Raw genomic sequence first — 19,862 nt, 5'->3', positions numbered from 1 at the left:
AGCGAACAGCAATACGGTTTGCTTTATATAATGTAATCCGGTTTGTCTGCTGTAACTGCTTCTGACACAAACATTTCTGAACAGCAAAGACCTAGAATTGTTAATACGATGTTTGCAAATGCTTTTCAGTAGTGAACAATTTGGGTCACTCAAAAAGTAGTCTATTTTGCTTTTCTTTTTTAAACAAGAGTTTTCCTAGAAACAAAATGAAAATGCAATCTTTACCAAGCCCACATGTAGGCTTTGTTTACCTCATGGAGCAAATAAACAGTCAACAGATGCTTAAGGAAAGTGTATTTATTAATCTGTTGTTTTTCATACAGATTACTAGAAGAGCAGCCATTAAATATGTATTATCTGTTTATTTATGAACCACCATTCATATACATGTCTCAGAGTAATTTACAGAAACTTCATAAAAACAGCTTAATATGAGCTAAAACAGCTAATGTTAGAAATGTAGAACTCTGATCCTAATAGCTCTCATTTTAAATAGAGCTCTAAAAAGTGACTATGGGCACATTTCAAATAAGTCAAACGATGATCACTGAGACTTCTTTATAAGTGAACTGTAGTTTGTTAAGGATGCTGGGATTTGTAGCTCTGTGAGAGGAAAGCTACAATTCCCAGGTTCCTTGGGTATGAAGTGTAAATGTGAACTGAATGTACTTTAAATGTTTGGTGTGGATCTGCCTAGTCACAAATGTGATCTTACACTAGTTTTGAGTTCATGTGCTGCAATCACAGTCTGAAACAGATACGTTTGAATAATGATTTAGCATCTAGGTGGTATACGCCAATGTGATTTGGTCTTTATTAATTAGAACTGCTTGCCTACAGCTGATAATAAGTTATATAATTTGCAGTTTTCACATTTACAGGCAATAGGTCAGCAATTACTAACATGCTTTCCCTCCCTTGTGTTTCCAAAATTCACAATCTACCATGGCACTTTCTGTTAACTACATATGCAAGAAGTGCACCTAGGTAGCAGTGCATATGAAAGCATGACTACGGACAGGCAAGTACTTAGAAAACCTTTTTAAAAAAGATTTGTTTTGTAAAATTCCTGGAGACCCAGTTCTCAAAGTCCCGAAGTCTCATGCAACTGTATGCAATTGGCTGTGCTAACTGTTGCTTGTTTCTGCATATCAATGTTAATTTTTCTCTTCTACTTCCAGGCTTGTCATGTAGTCACTTTCCTTTGCCTAATTTATTATACATCCTTAGTGTAACAAGAGGTATTTTGGTTGCTATGCAACTTTTCTAATTGCTAGAATGTGATGCCTAGTATGTCCTTGTTGATCAGTATTAAGCGTTTCCAATGATGAAAATAACTGTGTGCACTGGGGAAAAATTAGTCTATGACGGCTGATATAACAGCGGTACTAAACCTGCCTTTTTGTGCCTTCCTTTCCTATCATTTCCATTACAGTTAACAAGGGGAAGGTATTTATGGGCCTTTTACCAGGTGAAATGTTGACCAAAATACAATGTGTATGAGACAAGCAAACACTGTCGGTAGTTTTGTGTGTATTAAATAAAATGTTTCCAATGAAAATACAATGATTTCTAGTTGTGGTTACTTTATACACTCCTGGACAATTTCTTATATATTTTTGTCATTTTTTTTCCTTTTCGGTATTGTTACCTCAGATTTTATGTGAGCAATTTACATAAAACAATTTTATAGTTATATATAGTATAGCTTATATAATTTACAATATAATTTTAAGGGAAAGTTGATTTTACTGATAGCTGACATATATATAACCTCATACGATACCAAGAAGCAAGCATGCTTGTTCTGTTGTTTCTGCATTGCAAATAACTATACACAAGACACATAAAAGTATTAAGTTTGGTTTCTTAAGCTCTACTTTTAGTAAGAATATACTTTTAGTAAGAATAAAAATTCGTATTCATTATGAATGGACTAAATATGGACTAACGTTAAGCCTTCACATAGCTCAGCCTAAGTGAAAGTCAAGTACTGAATTTTAGAACTTGAGCACAGAACTTCAAGCAACTTTGGGAAATGCTTCATTCAGGACTTTAAAGACTAAGTGGCAACAGAAGCAGTATACTGACACACTGCAATAAGTTTCAAAATGCATTATCAGTTGCTTGTTTTAGTACTTGGCTTTGTTTCACAAACAGAATTCAACACACACATTTTATAAAACATTCGTTTTTAGTGATAGAGCATGATATTTTCCTGGACCATTGCTAAGCAGATCAACTCTTGCAAGCTTAAGACACTCTTGCAGGGCTCAAGAGCAATTATTATAAAAGCCTTCCAATGCATCCAGCACTAATTTGGACCCTTGCGCTGCCAGGTCAGACCTGGAGCATTTTCTAGGGTTGTTATACCAATGGTTCACTTAAAACGTTTTAATTTACTGTATAGTCTCCAAGGACTTTTAAAAATTCAGTTTAGCTGAAGCCACGACTCTGAACACAATATAACGACCACCCCAAGTCTTTTTAAGTGGAAGCTAATTCTGCTGACAGAAACAGCCCTCTGCCGCGTCGACTGCTTTTTGAGGAAGCAGCCCCGATTTATTTCCTGACGATGTGCAAACACGGATTGGCCACGGGACACCAGGCGCGTCGTGAGGATGGACGGCAGCGCTTAAAGTTTCCTATATTAACATTGCATTCACAACACCGTGGTCGTCATTATGGAATAAACTTGCGAAACAAGCCCTCCGCGATCCCTGCCCCACCCCAGGGCTGCTCTTCCCAGCAGGCTCCCGAGTCTCGCTCCCAAAGCTTCCCTTCCCGCCGCCTCTCTTCTCCCGGAGGCACCGCCAGCCCAGGATTCCCAGGGAGCGGCCTGGGCCTGGCGGCGCCAAGCCGAAGAGGCTCAGCGGGAGAGAGTCAGGGGGCGCTGTGGGAGAGCCCGCCGCCTTCCGTCGAGGGAGCCCGACTTTCCCCTCCTCAGCAACAGCTGCTGCCCCCTTCCTCCTCCCTCGCCGGGTCTCCGCCGGCCGCCATGTTAGGTCGGGATGGTGAACTCGGGCTTTGCTGAGGGGGACCCGGCGCCTCCTCCGCCTCCGCCTCCTCCCTGGTGCGCGTGGAAGGAGAGCGAGCGAGGGCCCTGGCTTCCCGGCTCCTCCCTCTCCCCACGGCCTGGGCTCGCGTGCCGCCGCCGCCTCGCCAAGCGGCCGCCAAGATATCTCTCTCAGCCCGGGGAACCCTAGGCCGGGGCTGATGCCGAGGGGCTGAAGGCTCCGGGCGGCACCTGCGCGGTGGGGGGCTCGTGTCGGGCGCCCCCTTCCTGCCTCCATCTCCCCCTCACGCGCTCCTGCTCCCCTTTACTCGACGGGCCGGAGGTGCCTCCTGCCCTGAGGCGGAAGCGAGGGCGCCCTCACGCCCTCAGTCCCAGAGGAGGACTCGGCGCTTTCTCCCGGAGCGGGCCCAGGAAAAAGCAGGTGAGCGTCCCGAGCGCTTCCGTCGCCTTCCCCGCGCTCTCCCTGGAGGCTGAGGCGCCTGCAGAGCGCTAGGCCCCGCGTGCTTCTCCTCACCCGTCCCCCCACCGACCCCTCCGGTCGGGAGTGCTCGGCTTCTTATGGTAGCGGGGGGGGGGCTCTTCCTTCTTTGCTCCCCACTTCCAGAGTTTTTAAGCAACTCCTTCCGCCCATATGGGTTCCCCCCTTTCGTTTAGGAGCGTTTGCGCCTGTCAATCACGCAACAGTGTGGGAATATTTCAAAAACGCTGCCTTTAAAAGTTTCATTTCCACGGGGTGGGGGGCGTTTGGATGTGTCCCCCCCCCTTTCTCCTTCCCCGCTCCCTCCCCTTCTCGTGTGTAGAGGTGGCAGCCTGGCAGGAGACGCGCCTTCTGCTTGTGTTTGCTCCGGAAAGCCAGATAACAACTGTTCCCAACAGAAGGGGTCCTCTTCGCCCTCGCTTGCTTTGATTGACGATCCCAACAAGTTTCCTGGTTAGGCTTTGTTTGTTTTGTTTGTTTTGGCAAGGGGAGGAGAGGAAATAGGAGAGGAAACTCAAGTACTGTACCAAGTTATGCTTTCCAACCTTCACAAGCGCCCTTTCCAGTCTTCTCAACTTTTAAACTCCTGGAATATGTCTCGAAGTGAGTTGATGAAGTCTCTCTTTGTAGTCCCCTCAAGCATATGCTGTATTGTTGCTAATAAAGTAAGCCGGGACCATTTGTTCTCTTGAGTGTCAACGTCGTTTAAAGGATTTAGCACAGTTCTTAGTTTTAAATGTACAGTAGTCTGTTTCTCAGCCCCAAAAACTGCAACTGTGTTGTTGTGGGTCAGAAGGAATTCAGAAACTAAAAGCTGATTCCTGATCTGCACTTTGGTCCCGATATATGTTTATTGTTTTCCAAACAATGATACCAGAGATCATGACTCTTAAGAATCATTAAGCATTTATTACAGAACAAAATACAACTGTGGTTTCCTTCAAGCATTTGGGGTTTTTATTTTCCCACTGGGGGGGGGGAAGTAACTTCCTTTACAAACTTTATGAGAATTCATGACATGAAGACATAATGAACTTGCTTAAGTTAACAAGGCAGTATACAAAATGTATAGGATAATGGCACATTTCAGTTAGTATATCTATGTATCCATAGGCTACATCATTTTGAAGTGTAATTAGTATTTACTTGAATTTACAATCAAAACAATTTATTAAATGTTAGGTCCTAAACAAAAATTTTTTTTCTTTGAAATGAATATGTTCACACTACATGTACTTACATGCACTGAGCATGTTTAAACCTTAAATTAATCATGAGCAGTTTCACTCTTAACAGTTAATATAATATTTACTGTGAGTCCACCCATCACATTTTGTGATACTATGTTATGTAATTTTTAAAGTATGCTGATTAGGGAGGGACTGTAATGATTTGTTGTCAGTACTTGGGGAATATTAAAGTTGCATTGTCAAATAAAAACCATTTCAAGTTCAGATATTAACTGAAGTGTCTTGGAGTAAAACAGTCTGAAACTGCTTTGCAGCAGATTAGCATTTTGCTTTAATTTTTGTTTTGAAAACCAGTGGAGTAAATGATATAGTTAAAAGTAGTTTTAAAGGAGGAAAGCACTTCTTTATGCAATAATAAAATAATCAGTATTGAAGGCCTTGTTCTCTAGTTAAGAACACATGCAACTTTTAGTGTTCCAAAGAAATTTCAGCATTGAAAGAAATTTTAATCAAACACGCATATAAGTTTATCAATGAATCACTTTGAGTTGTATCCAATGTTAGTCCTATTCAAAGTACGGTAGCTCCATTTATTTCAGTGGATCTTCTCTGACTTAGTTAGATATCACCCCTAGGCTGCAATTCTATACACATTTACCTGACAATATCAATGAACTCAGTAGCCTTTACATCTAAGAACAAGCATAGGATTATGCAGGCTGTATGTGTGTAAAATATTGGAAAGCAAGAAGCGTATGTTTTAGATACCATACACATACCATAGCAGGCATTTCTTCTCTTTTAAGATGATGAAATTTTTATAAGTAAATCTGTTTTGAAATTTTTTTAAAGCTGCTGTAAGGTTAGTCAGAGGCACATTTTTAGTTGACTAAAAAAATATTTCCTCAGTTAAGCAGTGCAACCACTGTACGTTTGACTGCAAAACAAAAACAAAAAAAGCCCAGCCCCCGAGGTGAAATGCATAATGCCAAGCAGATCTCGTCTGCTTAGCAGGGTCAAGTGTTAAGACAATATTTACTATAAAGGCAAAGCATAGTGTTGCAGATCAAATATAATCCATACAGTCTTCAAAGAGCAAGTGATTTCTGATAATGTTTCATGGTTTTCATATGTTAGTTTTTAATCAAACTGCTTGAAATATGTCACTTGCATTAATTGTTACAACAGTTGGGGTTTTTTCAAGGTCTTGCTGTACTATCTAAATTACAGTTTTACCCTAGTGAGTGAAAACCTGAGGTTTTGATTTTATAACCTAATCCTTTGCACAGATTTTTAATGGAACTTAGTCCCAAGTAAGTAGGTAAAGTGGGGGCGTAACCCATGGGCTGGATCATCTCTCCCCCCAAAAAAAAACTTGATTCCCAAAAACCCCCAACAAGGTCAACCCCACTACCAGTCTATAGGATTGCATTATCATGTAGCAGTTCAAAATCGCTTTGGGGGTCAAATATTGATGGTGGAGATGCAAAGTCAAGAGGATGTATACAGTACAACCTCCAGTTTTCCAAAAGCTGCGTAAGGTTGTCACCAACTAGCTATTTCCCCATTCTTCAGAAGATTGGAAAACTAGCATTATGTACAGCCTCCAGTGCAGTGCTAAGAGCTATGGTGTGGGTGAGTCTTGAAATGAATAAAGGATGTAAGAGATATTTTCTGAGCCTAAAGGCTTTTGTGGATCCCAGCTGTTGTAGTGTTGATAAGATTGCTAGGTGAAAGTTTCAAGTTACAAGATTGCTTTTAAGCTGTTGCAGTACTTACAATGAATATATTGAAAGACTTAAATGAAGATTTCTATATTTAAGCAATAACTCTTTATTATCTTATGAATGCATTAATATACCACCTTCTAAAAAGTCTTCTCACAAGGCTACTTGGAAAAAAATCTATAAAAAGCAATCACATATATCTTTTTAAAAAATATAATCATTCCTCCCTGAATGAAGATGTTTTCAGTGTGCATTGCGTTTCAAAAGTACAAAGAAAGAGGCTTGTTCTATTTCCCCAGGGAGGGATTTCCATAATTCTGGTATCACTAAAGAAAGGGCCTGTCTCTGGTACCCTTCAAATGTGTCTGATTTTAATGAATACCAAAGAGCTGGTCATGATGGGGCACTCTTAAATGTTTGATTCGTGCAACAGCAAAGGCAGTTCTGTAGATCTCTTTCCCCCAACCTAATGACTTCCAGATATTTTAGAAAACAACTATCATCAGACCGTCAGTCAGGGATGATTGGACCTGTAGTCCTAAATATATGAAGCACACCAGGTAGAGCAAGGCTGTTTTAGATAAACAGCCCCCAGGCTGTTTAAAGATTTAAAGATTTGGACCAGCACCTTAAATTTAACTTGGAAACAAATTGGAAAGTAAGCTAGTGTAACCAGTGCATAATAGGTGTTGTATTTATTTTACTTGAAAAATTATAATCCACGCTTTCATAAAATTTAACAAGTCAGCTTACAGCATATGATGTGCTATAAAATCTGTCTATAAATATCTATAAAACATAATTAAAAGCATCAATATGATCTGATTGTTGTGCTTCTACGTGCATGTTATGTTGACAGCCGCATTTGGAGTCAGCTGAATATTTCTGTGCAGTCTTTAAGGCATCTTCCTAGGGAGACTATTGGAGTAGTTCTGTCAAATTCAGTTCCCAGACCTTAGGTTCAAAACCTCTGTTGTATGCCTTGAAATCCCTACTGCTGGCAAGCAAGCAATGGAGAATGTTTTTTTGCCATAATGATGTGCTTTTTGGGGTTCTCAGATGCATTTAAGCTATCTACTTTGGGAAAGAAGATCAGGACTGTAGCTAGGGGGTGGTGAGGTGGGCCCCTACCAGGGGCGCAGGCGATGGGGGGAGGCACAAAATCGGCTAAAAAAATATGTCCATAAATATAAATATTGATTATTGCCTCATAAGAAATGGTTTTAAATAGAGGGTGAATTGAATGGGTGGAGGGGCCAGCGTTGGAGGAGAGGCAGAAAGAAGAGCTAATTTGTCTGTGGCTAGGGGGCACAATCTGGACAGTTCCGCCAGGGGCGCAAGATCACCTAGCTACGGCCCTGAAGAAGATTCACTTTCATCCAAGACCGTTCTTATATACTTATGTTTGGGATTTCTGATAAAAGCCAGCTAAGAAAAAGAGCTGAGAGAGCTGAGATCATTGTTTTCCTAGAAATAAGTTGGCTGCTTAGAAATTATTGGCAACACAAGTATATTAGTACAAGATTATTATAACAGTATACTATTATGGGATGGAACAACATTACACCACCTAACTAATTTTGCTTGAAAGGAATTCTATTTATGTCAGCGAAATATCAAGTAAATATTTTCAGGAATGTGATTATATCACCAAACATCCTCCATACCCACATGCTCTTCCTTCCACCTTAAATCAACAAGACAACTGTTGCATTATTGTATATGTCTTATGAAAATCTAGTTCTTGGGATACGTTGTTTAACCTATTGCACACGTTTAGCTGACAGAAATACTTTTAGATTACCACAATTCTTTGCTAAAAGGTTGTTGTCTTGGAAACACTGCCTCTGCTTTGTATTCATTGTCTCTGAGAATACAGATGATGATATTCTGGTACTGATGTTTCTGGAGGTATATAGACAACTAGCCTCCCTTGATGGTATTCCACTTGAAAACAACTGAACATAAAATGGTCAGGCATTCTAAATTATTTAAAAAATCTGCTTGATCTTGGGTAATAAAGCAAATACTTCACCCCCACCCCATCCCAGAATTGCTCCTAGAGATAGTTTTTTTTCCCTCTTCCTTCCTTTTGGTGCTCCTCTCTGTTCCAAGATAGGCCTGTCACTATCTCAAATGGGGATGACTTCTGTTAACTCAGGGGTAGGCAACCTAAGGTCCGTGGGCCGGATGCGGCCCAATTGCCTTCTCAGTCTGGCCCGCCGGCGGTCCGGGAACCAGCATGTTTTTACATGAGTAGAATGTGACCTTTTATTTAAAATGCATCTCTGGGTTATTTGTGGGGCATAGGAATTCGTCCATATATTTTTTTCAAAATATAGTTCACCCCCCCCCCTTGGTCTAGAGGGACGGTGGACCGGCCCACGGCTGAAAAAGGTTGCTGACCCCTGTTGTTAACTTATGGATTCTATGATAAGGAGGTGATCTTCAGATAGGCCACCTTCTATCCCAAGAACACATCCCAGTCAGGGGGCATTCCTTCTGCTCTGCATTTAAAAGCAATTGGCCTCATAGTATATGTGATGGAGGATACACTTATATCAAGCCCATTTTCCTCCCCCTGTAGGAAGCCATTGCTTTCCTTTCTCCCAGCACTGGAAACTGAAGGTCTGTTTGTACCTGTGTACTCTGTCTGCTGCCAGTATTTGACAATGTCATGAAGGTAGCTCTGGGTTAAGATGGTTTGGAGGACTGCACAAGGGAAGTGGGGTTCAAAAGTGTAGGGCATTTGTACACCTAGAGGTTCCTTTGTTGGTGGAGATTAATCTTGTCCTCCGCTCCCCAACCAGTCTGGGGAACCAGCATATTTGCAGTTGGGTCACCCACTTTCCTAATATATAGAATAAAATAGTGTGTATTCACAAGTAAAATTCTTTGGCTGTATTTCTTGGTGCAGATTTGAATACATTTCTATATAATGTGGAGAACTTTAAAAAATGCATGGGACTGATGAAAAAATAATTGATATCCTTTCCAAAAAAGAAGAAAAGACAAGGCAAATGTCTTAATACATGCCCAGAAAGCCAATAGAGTTCTGTAGTTCTTATCTTTAACATTTAGGTTCACCATAGAACAAATGGTCAGATCATGCAGATTGTCAGAACAAAAGTTTACTTATTGTATTGCTACATAGTGTTATGGGATATAGTTGGAGAATGGAGAAGCTGCAATAACCACAAAAACCTCAGACAAGTATCTGGTTTTCTGTTCTTGTTCTTGTAGTATGTGACAGAGGAAATTAGGTAACATTATTCTTCCTGTCATGACTTTGTTTCTGTTGCTCCCTAGAGGTGAAAATGCTTTGCTGAGATTTTGTTATGATGTTACTATATTATTTGTTGCTGCGTGCTTCAAAAGCCATATGCAGTTTAGTAAACTGTTAACAAATAAATGAGCACATTTCGAATGCTTCATACAACTTTTGCAATTAAATATAAAAATCTGTCAAGCTGATGGAAGTTAGCTCTTGAGAACAAAACATCTGGTATGTAAAATGATGTCCTCTGAATCAATGAACAAATTATTCCTTGTCCAGAATTAATAATTCCTTAACATCCTTTATCTGTCACTTCTGCTGCAGCAATGAGCTTACTCTTTTATAGACTTACTAGGCAATCCTATTGACCTGCAATGTCAGACACCTACTTTGGCCAGCATAGGTAGCCTTGATGCAACTTAATCAGGATCATAAATTTACACAGTAAAAAGTTGAAAGGGCAAAGAAAAATAGCACAAAAGTAGAATGCAGAAGCTATAACAGTTGAGGCCCCATTGGTGAGAGTCAGTATTACTCAGACAATCATGGTGCATCATGCCATTGACACCTGTCAGTTAGGCATAGATGAAACCGATCTGTACACAGTATAGAAGCACATGACATTTTCCATCTCCACCTCACACAAGTAAAGCATAGCCTGATACACGGGCACCCAAAAGCAATCTACACTGTGATGGAAACAACAAGATCCCTGCAACTCTGAAGCACCAGAAATCATTGCACATGGGAGATTTCAGTATTTTTATGCCTCTTGCATTAAAAGTAACAACTCCTTCGAATGTACAACATAAAGTGGAGGAAAGATGGCAGTATCTCACAGTACCCATGGCTCTATACCTACTGAAGGGGAGAAGGAGCCTTCTGCCTTCATGGGAAGGGAAGAACTAGGACTGGCAATAAGGGCAGCTATACCTGCACCCTCCCAGGAGTATGTCCATAATCTAGGGCATAATACTGGGAAACAGGAAATGTAAATTCAAGCCCCACCTTGGTGAATGACAGGAACAAGGCCCAGCTGACCATTTGCATTCCTCGCCAACAAAGCATGAGCCATCCCTGAGTCTGCATTATGTACATCTCTCTTGGGAGTATGTTGCTAAGCTGTGATTCCTAATTGACCACCCCTCTTGGAACAGTATGTTCAGCGTGAGGAAACTTGTTTGCTGCTCAAAGTTCCTCAGTTCCAATCTTTGCACTTAGACTTCAATTTGTTTTTCAACAACAAATTGTTGCTTCAGTAATACCATCTCCATCACTTGGGGAAGACTCGTCACTTTCATTTGCTTGCTTGGTTTACATGGGCAGAGCCACCTCCTGAATGGCATATGCAGTTGTAACTGAAACATCATTAATCTCATAATAGTTATGCTGATACTGTTCTGAGACATAGGACCATGTAGGAGCAGCATTCATCCATCAAATGGTAGCACAAAAACTCCACGTTGAATGTTGTTGTTTAGTCGTTTAGTCGTGTCCGACTCTTCGTGACCCCATGGACCAGAGAACGCCAGGCACCTCTGTCCTCCACTGCCTCCCGCAGTTTGGTCAAACTCATCCACGTTGAATAATCTATGTTTATTATGGGGCTGTTGAGGTTTATTTGAAATTAAGTTAAAATCCTGGGTTTGGGCAACTCTGTATAATACTTCAGTCATGAAAGTTCATTGTTGGCCTTGAATTGGTTTGAGTTTGTATTCCCTTCTTTCTTTCATCTTCTCTAAGCTGAACTTCATTCCCTGGTCTATCATGTTGTTTATTATTAGATTTCTAGGCTTGTTGGACCTAAAGGCAGTGAACTAACTGACCAATGATACTATGGCAGGAGCTGAATGATGGCTGGAACAATAAGCTCTTTGAATTCAGAATAATACTTTGTTTATGGTGGAATGCCATTCTTGCAAATTTCAAAAAGAAAATCGTTCTAGATTGGGCATGGTACATACACATCAGCACCTGCTGAAGGGAAAAGACCTACCTTGCGCATTTCTTCTCGTTGTTAAGTGTGTTGCATGAGTGTCCACATTTTCTGTACATCAATTGATTTTCGTTTCTGCAAAACTAGCCATCTGATTTGCTTCATGTCAGCCATTTAACAAGTTTCTCACCAACCAGCAGCACCTAAGACTCAAATATTCCATTTCTTGGCTCTCATTCAAGCTTTTTATTACTCTGTGCACTTACTCAGAACATAATTTGAGAAGAAGAAGTTCAGCATCAGCAATACAGTATGATCGCAACACACACACACACACACATTTTATTTGCACAAAATTCAGTTGTATGCGCTTGGTCTGAGGGCAGCAGTGACCTTCCCCCTGATGTAGGAGGCAACTCGGAAACAAGTGGTGAAACAAAGGTAGATGGAGGAAGAAGAAATATCGGCTTCTGGAAAGGCCAACAGAAAGAGCTACAAGCAAAACAAAATAGCTAGAATGGAGCTACAGCTTCTGCCTGCCTGCCTTTCTCCTCCCTTTCACAGCTTTCTGCCTTCACTACTTTCCCCACTCATCTTGCAGTCTAGGGAACCAGTGGGGACAGGAAGGTCTTCCACACAGAACTTCAGACAGCTTTTTGCTATGTTTGATTTTGCGTATGAGTTGTGATTGGACTTTATACTTATTCACTCCAAATATCCTGATGACCTTTTCCAGTGGTTTCATATAAATGTTAAACAGTATTGGAAATGATTGAGTCTTGTGGAATTCCACAGCAAAAATACCACAGGGCAGAGCAACTGTCTCCCAACACCACATTCTGGAACTGATCAATCAGGTAGGAGTGGAACCAACAAAATGCAGTGCTTCCAATTCTTACCCCAGATGGTTGATAATCAGAAGGATAATATGGTCATTGAAAGCTGTTGAGAGAATGAGCAGCGTTGCAGCTCATCTGTCATACATCAGAGTAACCAGGGCATTTTAATTTCCAAAACCAGTTTAGAAGTCAGAGTGAAATGGGTTAATACGTTTCATCTATGACTTGTCTGGCATATGGAAGTAAACACCCAATCAGGCTCTTTGTCCAAGAAGAGAACGTTGGCCCTTAGTCAATAATTATACAGAATTTTGAGGTTTAGAGATATCTTTTTTAGGGGTCTCATAACTGCCTTTTTAAAGGAAATATATTTAATATACATGAGCATATTTTCAAATAAATCAAATACATATTTTGTGTTGTTGTATTTTAATGTGGTTTAAGTCAGAAGGCCACAGAACTTTCAGCCTCTCCTGGAAACATTCTTTATTTGTATGCTCTTCAGCTAGCTTCATTTATTGAGAGACCCAGTGTGATTTTTAGAAAATCTTGCTGCAGTTTCTTTGTAACTGAAGCACATTGTCAGTCTGCTCAGTCTTCTCCATGCCAGCCAACTGTCCCTTAATGAAGCAATTCAACTCAGTGAATAAGACTCATACTTTAAGGAGACAATTGGCTAGCAGAGAGAGTTCCAAACTGGTTTAACTTTGCACAAGTGTGAAAGAGTTTAGTAAAAAGACACTGTCAGTTAATGTTGGCATAAGTTCTTACTATATGAAAACACTAAATTGATAAGTACCCCATTTAATTAAATGTGAATATAATAATTTACAACACACTGTTTGTTAAATCGTTCTAAACAGTTTGAAAAAACATCATATATTTGTGATCTCAGTTGCCCACATGCAGATGTGGAAGGCTACATATGGGTGGCCTCCACATGGATCTCCTACCTTACTTGAACCCATTCTGATTTGCCAATTTTGCACACAAAAAGCTAAAATCCCAAACAAAGCTGAAGCGGTATCTAACCTGCAAGTAAAAAGTATGAATAATGTAATGCTTCATACACAAATCAATATATTTACTCATCAGCATTCATGTAACATCACATAGCTGATCATGTCTATATTTCAGAAACCTGGAAGAATAAGCAATAATAACATACCTTGTTAAAATTGCTTATCTGAGGTGGATCATTGTAAACTACTTACCATTTCTACAGAGGCAATGGAATTAAACACTTTGTGTAACTAAAGTAACAGAGCAATCCTATACTGATATTACATCAAAGAAGAGCTGCACCACTGCTACATTGGCAAAAAGCAGCCGTATTCTACAGGTGCTTAGCTGGAGTGGGAAGAAAAACACAAAAAATAAATAAAAACCATGTGAACCTAGCATATCCTAGAAACATGACCAAGGCTGTGCCAACAACAATGCCCAGGATTCACCTACTTCAGTTTATCTATCTTTTTCAAATTAATTAGCATTAACTTCATAGAACTTCACCAGTTCAATAGTACTGTTTATCAGTACTGAGGACTTCTTTCCTCAGCAGGTTTTGAACTCAGTTACCTCTGTAAAAATGGCAAGTAGAAGCAGCTTACACAACTGAGATGTTAAATTTAAAGATGTGAAATTACTAGCATGGATTTGTTTATTATTATTATTATTTAATGTTTAGAGAATATTGCAAGAGTGGTTATTAAAATAGTCCATTTTAAGTTGATGCCTTAAAATGCAATGTTGTGTTTTTTTGTATTCTTTTTATAACAGTTTTTAACTTAAAGGGCTGCTAAATATTGCAATGTGTGACCATGTACTTAAGAACATAAGAAGAGCCTGCTGGATCAGGCCAATGGCCTATCTAGACTATCATCCTGTTCTCATAGGGGTCAGCCAGTGCATTGGTGTGAGTCCAATAGCTTGAAAATAACTTATGTCAGAGATCGAAGGGTCTTTATTAGTGTAATAAGGCCATACAATTGCAACCAGGCTCAAAATTATGAACTCTGCTGTCAACAAATTCACCAGGAAGGCCATTCAGTTTCAGATTTTAGATGTCGAAACCTCAGACACTTAGATCTCCAATTTGTTCTAAATACTTATCTAATGACTTAAGAAAGAATAACTTATTTAAATATTGACATATCAAAGTGATGCTATCTTTCTCTCTACAGAAAAGACCATGGGGTGTATTAAAAGTAAGGAAGATAAAAGTCCTACAATGAAATATAGGACTGAGAATGCTCCAGAACCCATTACTTCCCATGCCAGCCATTATGGAACAGATCCAACCCAAGCAAACCAGTCACCTGCAATAAAGGGATCATCAGTTAATTTTAACAGCCATTCCGTGACTCCTTTTGGTGGGCCATCTGGGATGACACCGTTTGGAGGAGCATCTTCCTCATTTTCATCTGTGCCATGTCCATATCCTAGCGGTTTAACAGGTGAGCATCATTTCAAAACTAACTCCAGATTCCAGCAGAGTCCCTTAGGAGTGAATTAACTAAACCAAAAGCTGCATGTGATTTGGTCTATACTGTGTCTACCCATTCATTTTCTAATCTCTGCCATGGTCTCTGGTCAAAAAGGTATTGTATTTTTTGGAAATTATAAAGCAATGTAGGAGAAAGCTTAAACTAACTCTAACCAGTGAAATCACCTGTACTTTACACAGGTGTAGCCTAGTGCTCTAACAGATGGGCATTACTTCAAAAATAAATTTGACTTAACTATGAGTTTGTACTTAAAATATAATGATGGCAGGAGGAAAATGTTAATGGAAAGCATGCCTTGGAAGTAAAAACATGACTTGGAGACAGTAGAGCTGGAATAGGGAATCAGTGGATCTGCAGGTGTTGTATGACTACACTCAAATCATTGGAAATAAAACATCTTATGTTACCTTTTAAATGAAAATGTCATATATTGATTTACTCTCTCTGCAGAATTCAGAATTGTTTGGTGGTGCTTTGGCATGGGCTAGAGTTGAGTGGTTGAGACCTGCACAGCTTTTAGAGTCTTAGGGAAAGACAGGGACTTGAATTGAATGAAGAAATCATATGGAAACCCTTCTGTTTTTAAGATTGTGCACAGATAATAACTTTCCAGTAACTTGGAGACAGTAGAGCTGAGATAGGGACCACCTTGAGCATGAGCTGCTTTGGCTCAGAAATGAAACCTTGTATCACCTTGGAAAATCCAATACTTCATATGGCCCCATTCATTGTAACAAAAATATCAACAAATGGCTGCATTTTTAACTATTTGACAGCAGTGGATGGAACTTGCAGGCATAATAGCACTTTCTAAGTGGATGAAGCCCACCAAATTTTAGAGAGAGGCTTTGGGGCTTTTGCACTAGGTGCAATTAAACTTTGCAAATTTATTTAAGAGGATGCATATACTTTTTATTTCTTTACAGAAGTGGATGGAATTTTATGTTGGTTTGACCTCCTCCCCCCCCCACCCCCAATTTCAGACAGATAGGTGCAGGGCAGGTTGTGCAAGGAATGTCTTTAAAGGCGGAAAAGAACAGACTTGCATATCACTCCTGTGGCTTTTCTGAAGAATTTCTCTGAAAATGGCATTGTCAAAAGATGCCAAAATAATATGTAGAGTTTCATAAGGATAGGCACGGGTGAGCTGTGTACAAGGGGATGGGCAGTTATTAAAGTGTTTGGTGGAAAGGAACTAACTTATCCTTCTGTGTTTTTTTGGGGGGGTCAGTATGTAGAAAACAGGATGCGGGTGGCGCTGTGGGTTAAACCACAGAGCCTAGGACTTGCCGATCAGAAGGTCGGCGGTTCGAATCCCCGCAACGGGGTGAGCTGCCGTTGCTTGGTCCCTGCTCCTGCCAACCTAGCAGTTCGGAAACACGTCAAAGTGCAAGTAGATAAATAGGCACCACTCTGGCAGGAATTTAAACGGCATTTCCATGCGCTGCTCTGGTTCGCCAGAATCTGCTTAGTCATGCTGGCCACATTACCTGGAAGCTGCACACCGGCTCCCTTGGCCAATAAAGCGAGATGAGCGTCGCAACCCCAGAGTCGACCACGAATGGACCTAATGGTCAGGGGTCCCTTTACCTTTACCTTTATGTAGAAAAAAACATGGAGCATAGAAGGAGAGGTGTGGGGAAATATGATAGATGAAGAACAGTTTGTGGCTTTTCTTTTTGATTTCTGCTTAGTTGACACTTCTCTCCCTCGCAGAAGCACCATGATTGGAAGTAAAAAAGAAGAGCCCTGGGGAAGCTATTTTCCAGTTAGTCAGTCACCAAACTGCACCCTCTACTCTCCCTTCCCCCTGTCCTTTTTGGAGATCTTGAGGAAATGTTATGATTTTAAGGAGGCAGTTCTAAGTTCTCTGGGACCTCTGAAGCTTCAAAGCAGCCATGAGGCTTCACTGACTTTGTTTAGGATGCCTCAGAGGACACCTGCTTCACCTTAAACAGCACTGAACCTGTCCCTGGCAGCCCAATTTGGCTTGAGATATGTCTGAACCAAACCCTGCTGAAGATTTAGGGCATGTGTTTGTTTGTGTGCTAAATGAGCATCCATGGGATAGTCACTTGGGGAAAAAGGTGACAACTTTGAAATGGCTCTTTTGACTGGTGGTACATCCATTCCTTATGCTATCAATTAATTATATGGACCACTTCATTTTTAGAAATGGGGAAACTTCTACAAAAATATAGAAGAAAATTTCCAACGTCACATCACTGCTTCTACGCTATCCAGAAAACAGAAGTGTATAGATATTTTATATATATTTCTAGACATGCTGATTACTAGAAAAATATGAAAATTAGACCTTTTTGCACATAACAATCACATTTACCTCATAATGAGGCCAACATTCCAGTACAGAGCAACCGAAGCCACACATGGAATGGAACGTCTGGAGACTAGAGTTCCGCTTTCTCTTCAAATTTGGATTTATGGGTACTTCCAGTATGCATATTTGCTTGCAGAATTCATGCTTCATTCATTCATTATTTTGCAAATATTTGTCATGTTCCAACCCTTTTTTAAAAGAAATATTCAAATTGAATAGCCCCCAAAGGGTTTTCTATAAAAAAAAAATCTGCTGAAATTTCCCCACCCTCACACATAATGTTTCGACAGTTATGTTAGTTTTGCTGGATCAAGGGGATAATATGGTTGCAGTAACAGGAAATCACTCTACAACAATGATCATCTGTACTCAGTGTAAGTCTTTAGGAGGAAACGCATACGTGTGTACAATGAATTTCCTTAGACCACTGAGGGGTAAAAAAAAAGTTCTCTCTTAAACTAAATTGAGATTGAGTATTTACAGTGATACCTTGGTTCCTGAATGGCTTAGTTGTCGAACAGATCGGCTCCCAAATGCAGCAAACCCAGAAGTAAATATTCCAGTTTGTGAACGTTTTTTGAAAGCCGAATATCCGATGCAGCTTCTGCGGCTTCCGATTGAGTGCAGGAAGCTCCTGCAGCCAATTGGAAGCTGTGCCTTGGTTTTTGAACAGTTTCGGGAGTCAAACAGGCTCCCGGAATGGATTAAGTTCGAGAACCAAGGTACCACTGTACTTTGAGGGCTCTGTGAAAACTGCAACCATAAAGATTAAAAAATCTAAGAAGTTTATCCATAGTGCGTGCTGTACTTCAGGAATTTTCTTAAAGAAACCCAGCAAAATTGAAGAGGTGGCTTGTTTTTAGTGAAGGGGTGTATGTGGGCAGAGTTTGCAGCCTGTATTTTCTGTTGAACTGATACTTGCTTCTTCTTGAAATGTGATCTATACAAAATGCCAGTTTGAGGCCTTTCCTGAAATGAACTGTGGTAGAGTCTTAAAATAAAGCATACTGCAGTAAATGTATCTGCAGTATTAAAATATGTGCATTTGAAAGCATTGTGCCAAAGCAGTGAATTCAATGAGAGAATATATAGCTACCATCTGTAGAAAAATCAATTAAATTGTTCTTTAAACTCCATTATAGTGATCACAGCACTCTTTTGTTCTTGTCATCTTTTATTGAAAGTTGCAATTCACACTGGAAGTTTAGTTCTGGCATCTTGTGTACTCTGGAAAAATATGGCCTCTGTGTGTGCTGAGCTTAGCTGTCTATGGGGAGAAAGGAAAACATGGGGCTGAATAATGGGAAACAGATACATCTGCTGATTGGAGTTGCTGAGTGAGAAAGGGTGCCATCATTTGTGTCACTTGCATTCCTTATTCTTCAAACTTATTTGCTTCTTTCCAATTGGCAGTTGGAGTAAGAAACAGTCATTGAAACACATCTCTCTCACACACACGTGTATATGGAGTTCCTGCAAAGCTCAACTGTGCTATTTTGTTTTTTCTTCTTCCTGAAGTGTTTGAAGAACAATTGAGGGTCTGAATACACATGGTAAACATACAGCTGGAACCCTTGCCCAGTCATTTATTGTAGAGTCGTATTTGTTGAGTTTTTAAACATGCAATGTAGTCAGCCTGTATTAGAACCATAATGTGAAATTCAGCTCTTGAGTATTAAAGCAGTAGGAGCTAACCAGAATTCTTAAAACAAATAAATTGAAATTGGGCAATGTTCCCATTGGAAAACACCTACAGACATTGCATTAGATCCAGATCAAGAAAATTGCTTTTAGTTTCCATTGCAATCAGTGGAACTTACCGTATTGGCCTGAATATAAGCCTCACTTTTTTTTTTTCCAAATTCCGACTGTGAAAAGTTAAAGTGTGGCTTAAATTTGTGACCTTACTAAAAATTGGCTTTTATGATATCGCTACTGAAACAGACATAGGGTAAAACGGAATGGGTGTGAGTGCCTGTGGAATTTTAAGGGAGCGGCTTATATTCGGGTATTGTCTTTTTTTTTCTCGCCCCCCCCATTGACTTTAAAGGTGCTGCTGATATTCAGGTGTGGCTTATATTTGAGTCAATATGGTATATCATGACTAACATTTCACATGGATTTTAGTAGGACCCAGGTGCAACGAAGCTCTTCTGAATGCAGCCCATTCTTCCCATTCAAATTACCTTTAAGATGAAATTGAAATAACACTTTTATATGCCTCCTTTTTAGCAAAAAAAACCTGATTTTCATATTTTTGCTTTTCCTAAGGTGGTGTTACTATTTTTGTGGCCTTATATGACTATGAAGCCAGAACTACAGATGACCTTTCATTCAAGAAGGGTGAACGGTTCCAGATAATCAATAACACGTAAGTATTTTCATCTTCCTGTAGACCTGACTGCACATGTTAGGCTTGTGTAGCTGTCCGCTGACAGGATGGCTACTGCAGTGTTTCCCAACCTTTTTTGGGCAAAGGCACACTTGTTTAATGAAAAAAATCTCGAGGCACACCACCATTAGAAAATGTTTAAAAAATTAACTGTGTGCC

The 19,862-nt window shown here is 40.1% G+C and overlaps 1 protein-coding gene and 1 long non-coding RNA gene across 4 annotated transcripts in view; one reads left to right on the top strand and one right to left on the bottom strand.

Moving 5' to 3' along the window:
• Nucleotides 1-2,776: 2,776 nt before the first annotated feature.
• Nucleotides 2,777-19,862, top strand: part of YES1 (YES proto-oncogene 1, Src family tyrosine kinase) — a 32,424-nt gene continuing 15,338 nt past the window's right edge. Inside the window, exons 1-4 of one of the 3 annotated variants that reach the window (XM_081918103.1) lie at nt 2,777-3,437; nt 14,647-14,919; nt 17,602-17,685; nt 19,583-19,682. In XM_081918103.1, coding sequence (XP_081774229.1) covers nt 14,655-14,919; nt 17,602-17,685; nt 19,583-19,682 — 449 coding nt within the window. In that variant the 5' untranslated portion in view covers nt 2,777-3,437; nt 14,647-14,654. Of the gene's footprint in view, nt 3,438-14,646; nt 14,920-17,429; nt 17,686-19,582; nt 19,683-19,862 lie in introns of those variants that run through there. The other 2 variants (XM_081918101.1, XM_081918102.1) reach the window with 2 other exon arrangements.
• Nucleotides 9,527-12,148, bottom strand: LOC309374422. Its single transcript, XR_014170579.1, has 2 exons — nt 11,685-12,148; nt 9,527-9,716 (listed from the first exon to the last, which is right to left on the bottom strand). It is a non-coding gene; the product is annotated as an uncharacterized lncRNA (long non-coding RNA).

The sequence above is a fragment of the Podarcis melisellensis genome (genome assembly GCF_964234715.1).
Source record: "Podarcis melisellensis genome assembly, chromosome: 7".
Taxonomy (NCBI): Eukaryota; Metazoa; Chordata; class Lepidosauria; order Squamata; family Lacertidae; genus Podarcis; species Podarcis melisellensis.
The sequence above is the reverse complement of the archived record's forward strand: the minus strand, read 5'-3'. Positions and strand labels throughout refer to the sequence as shown.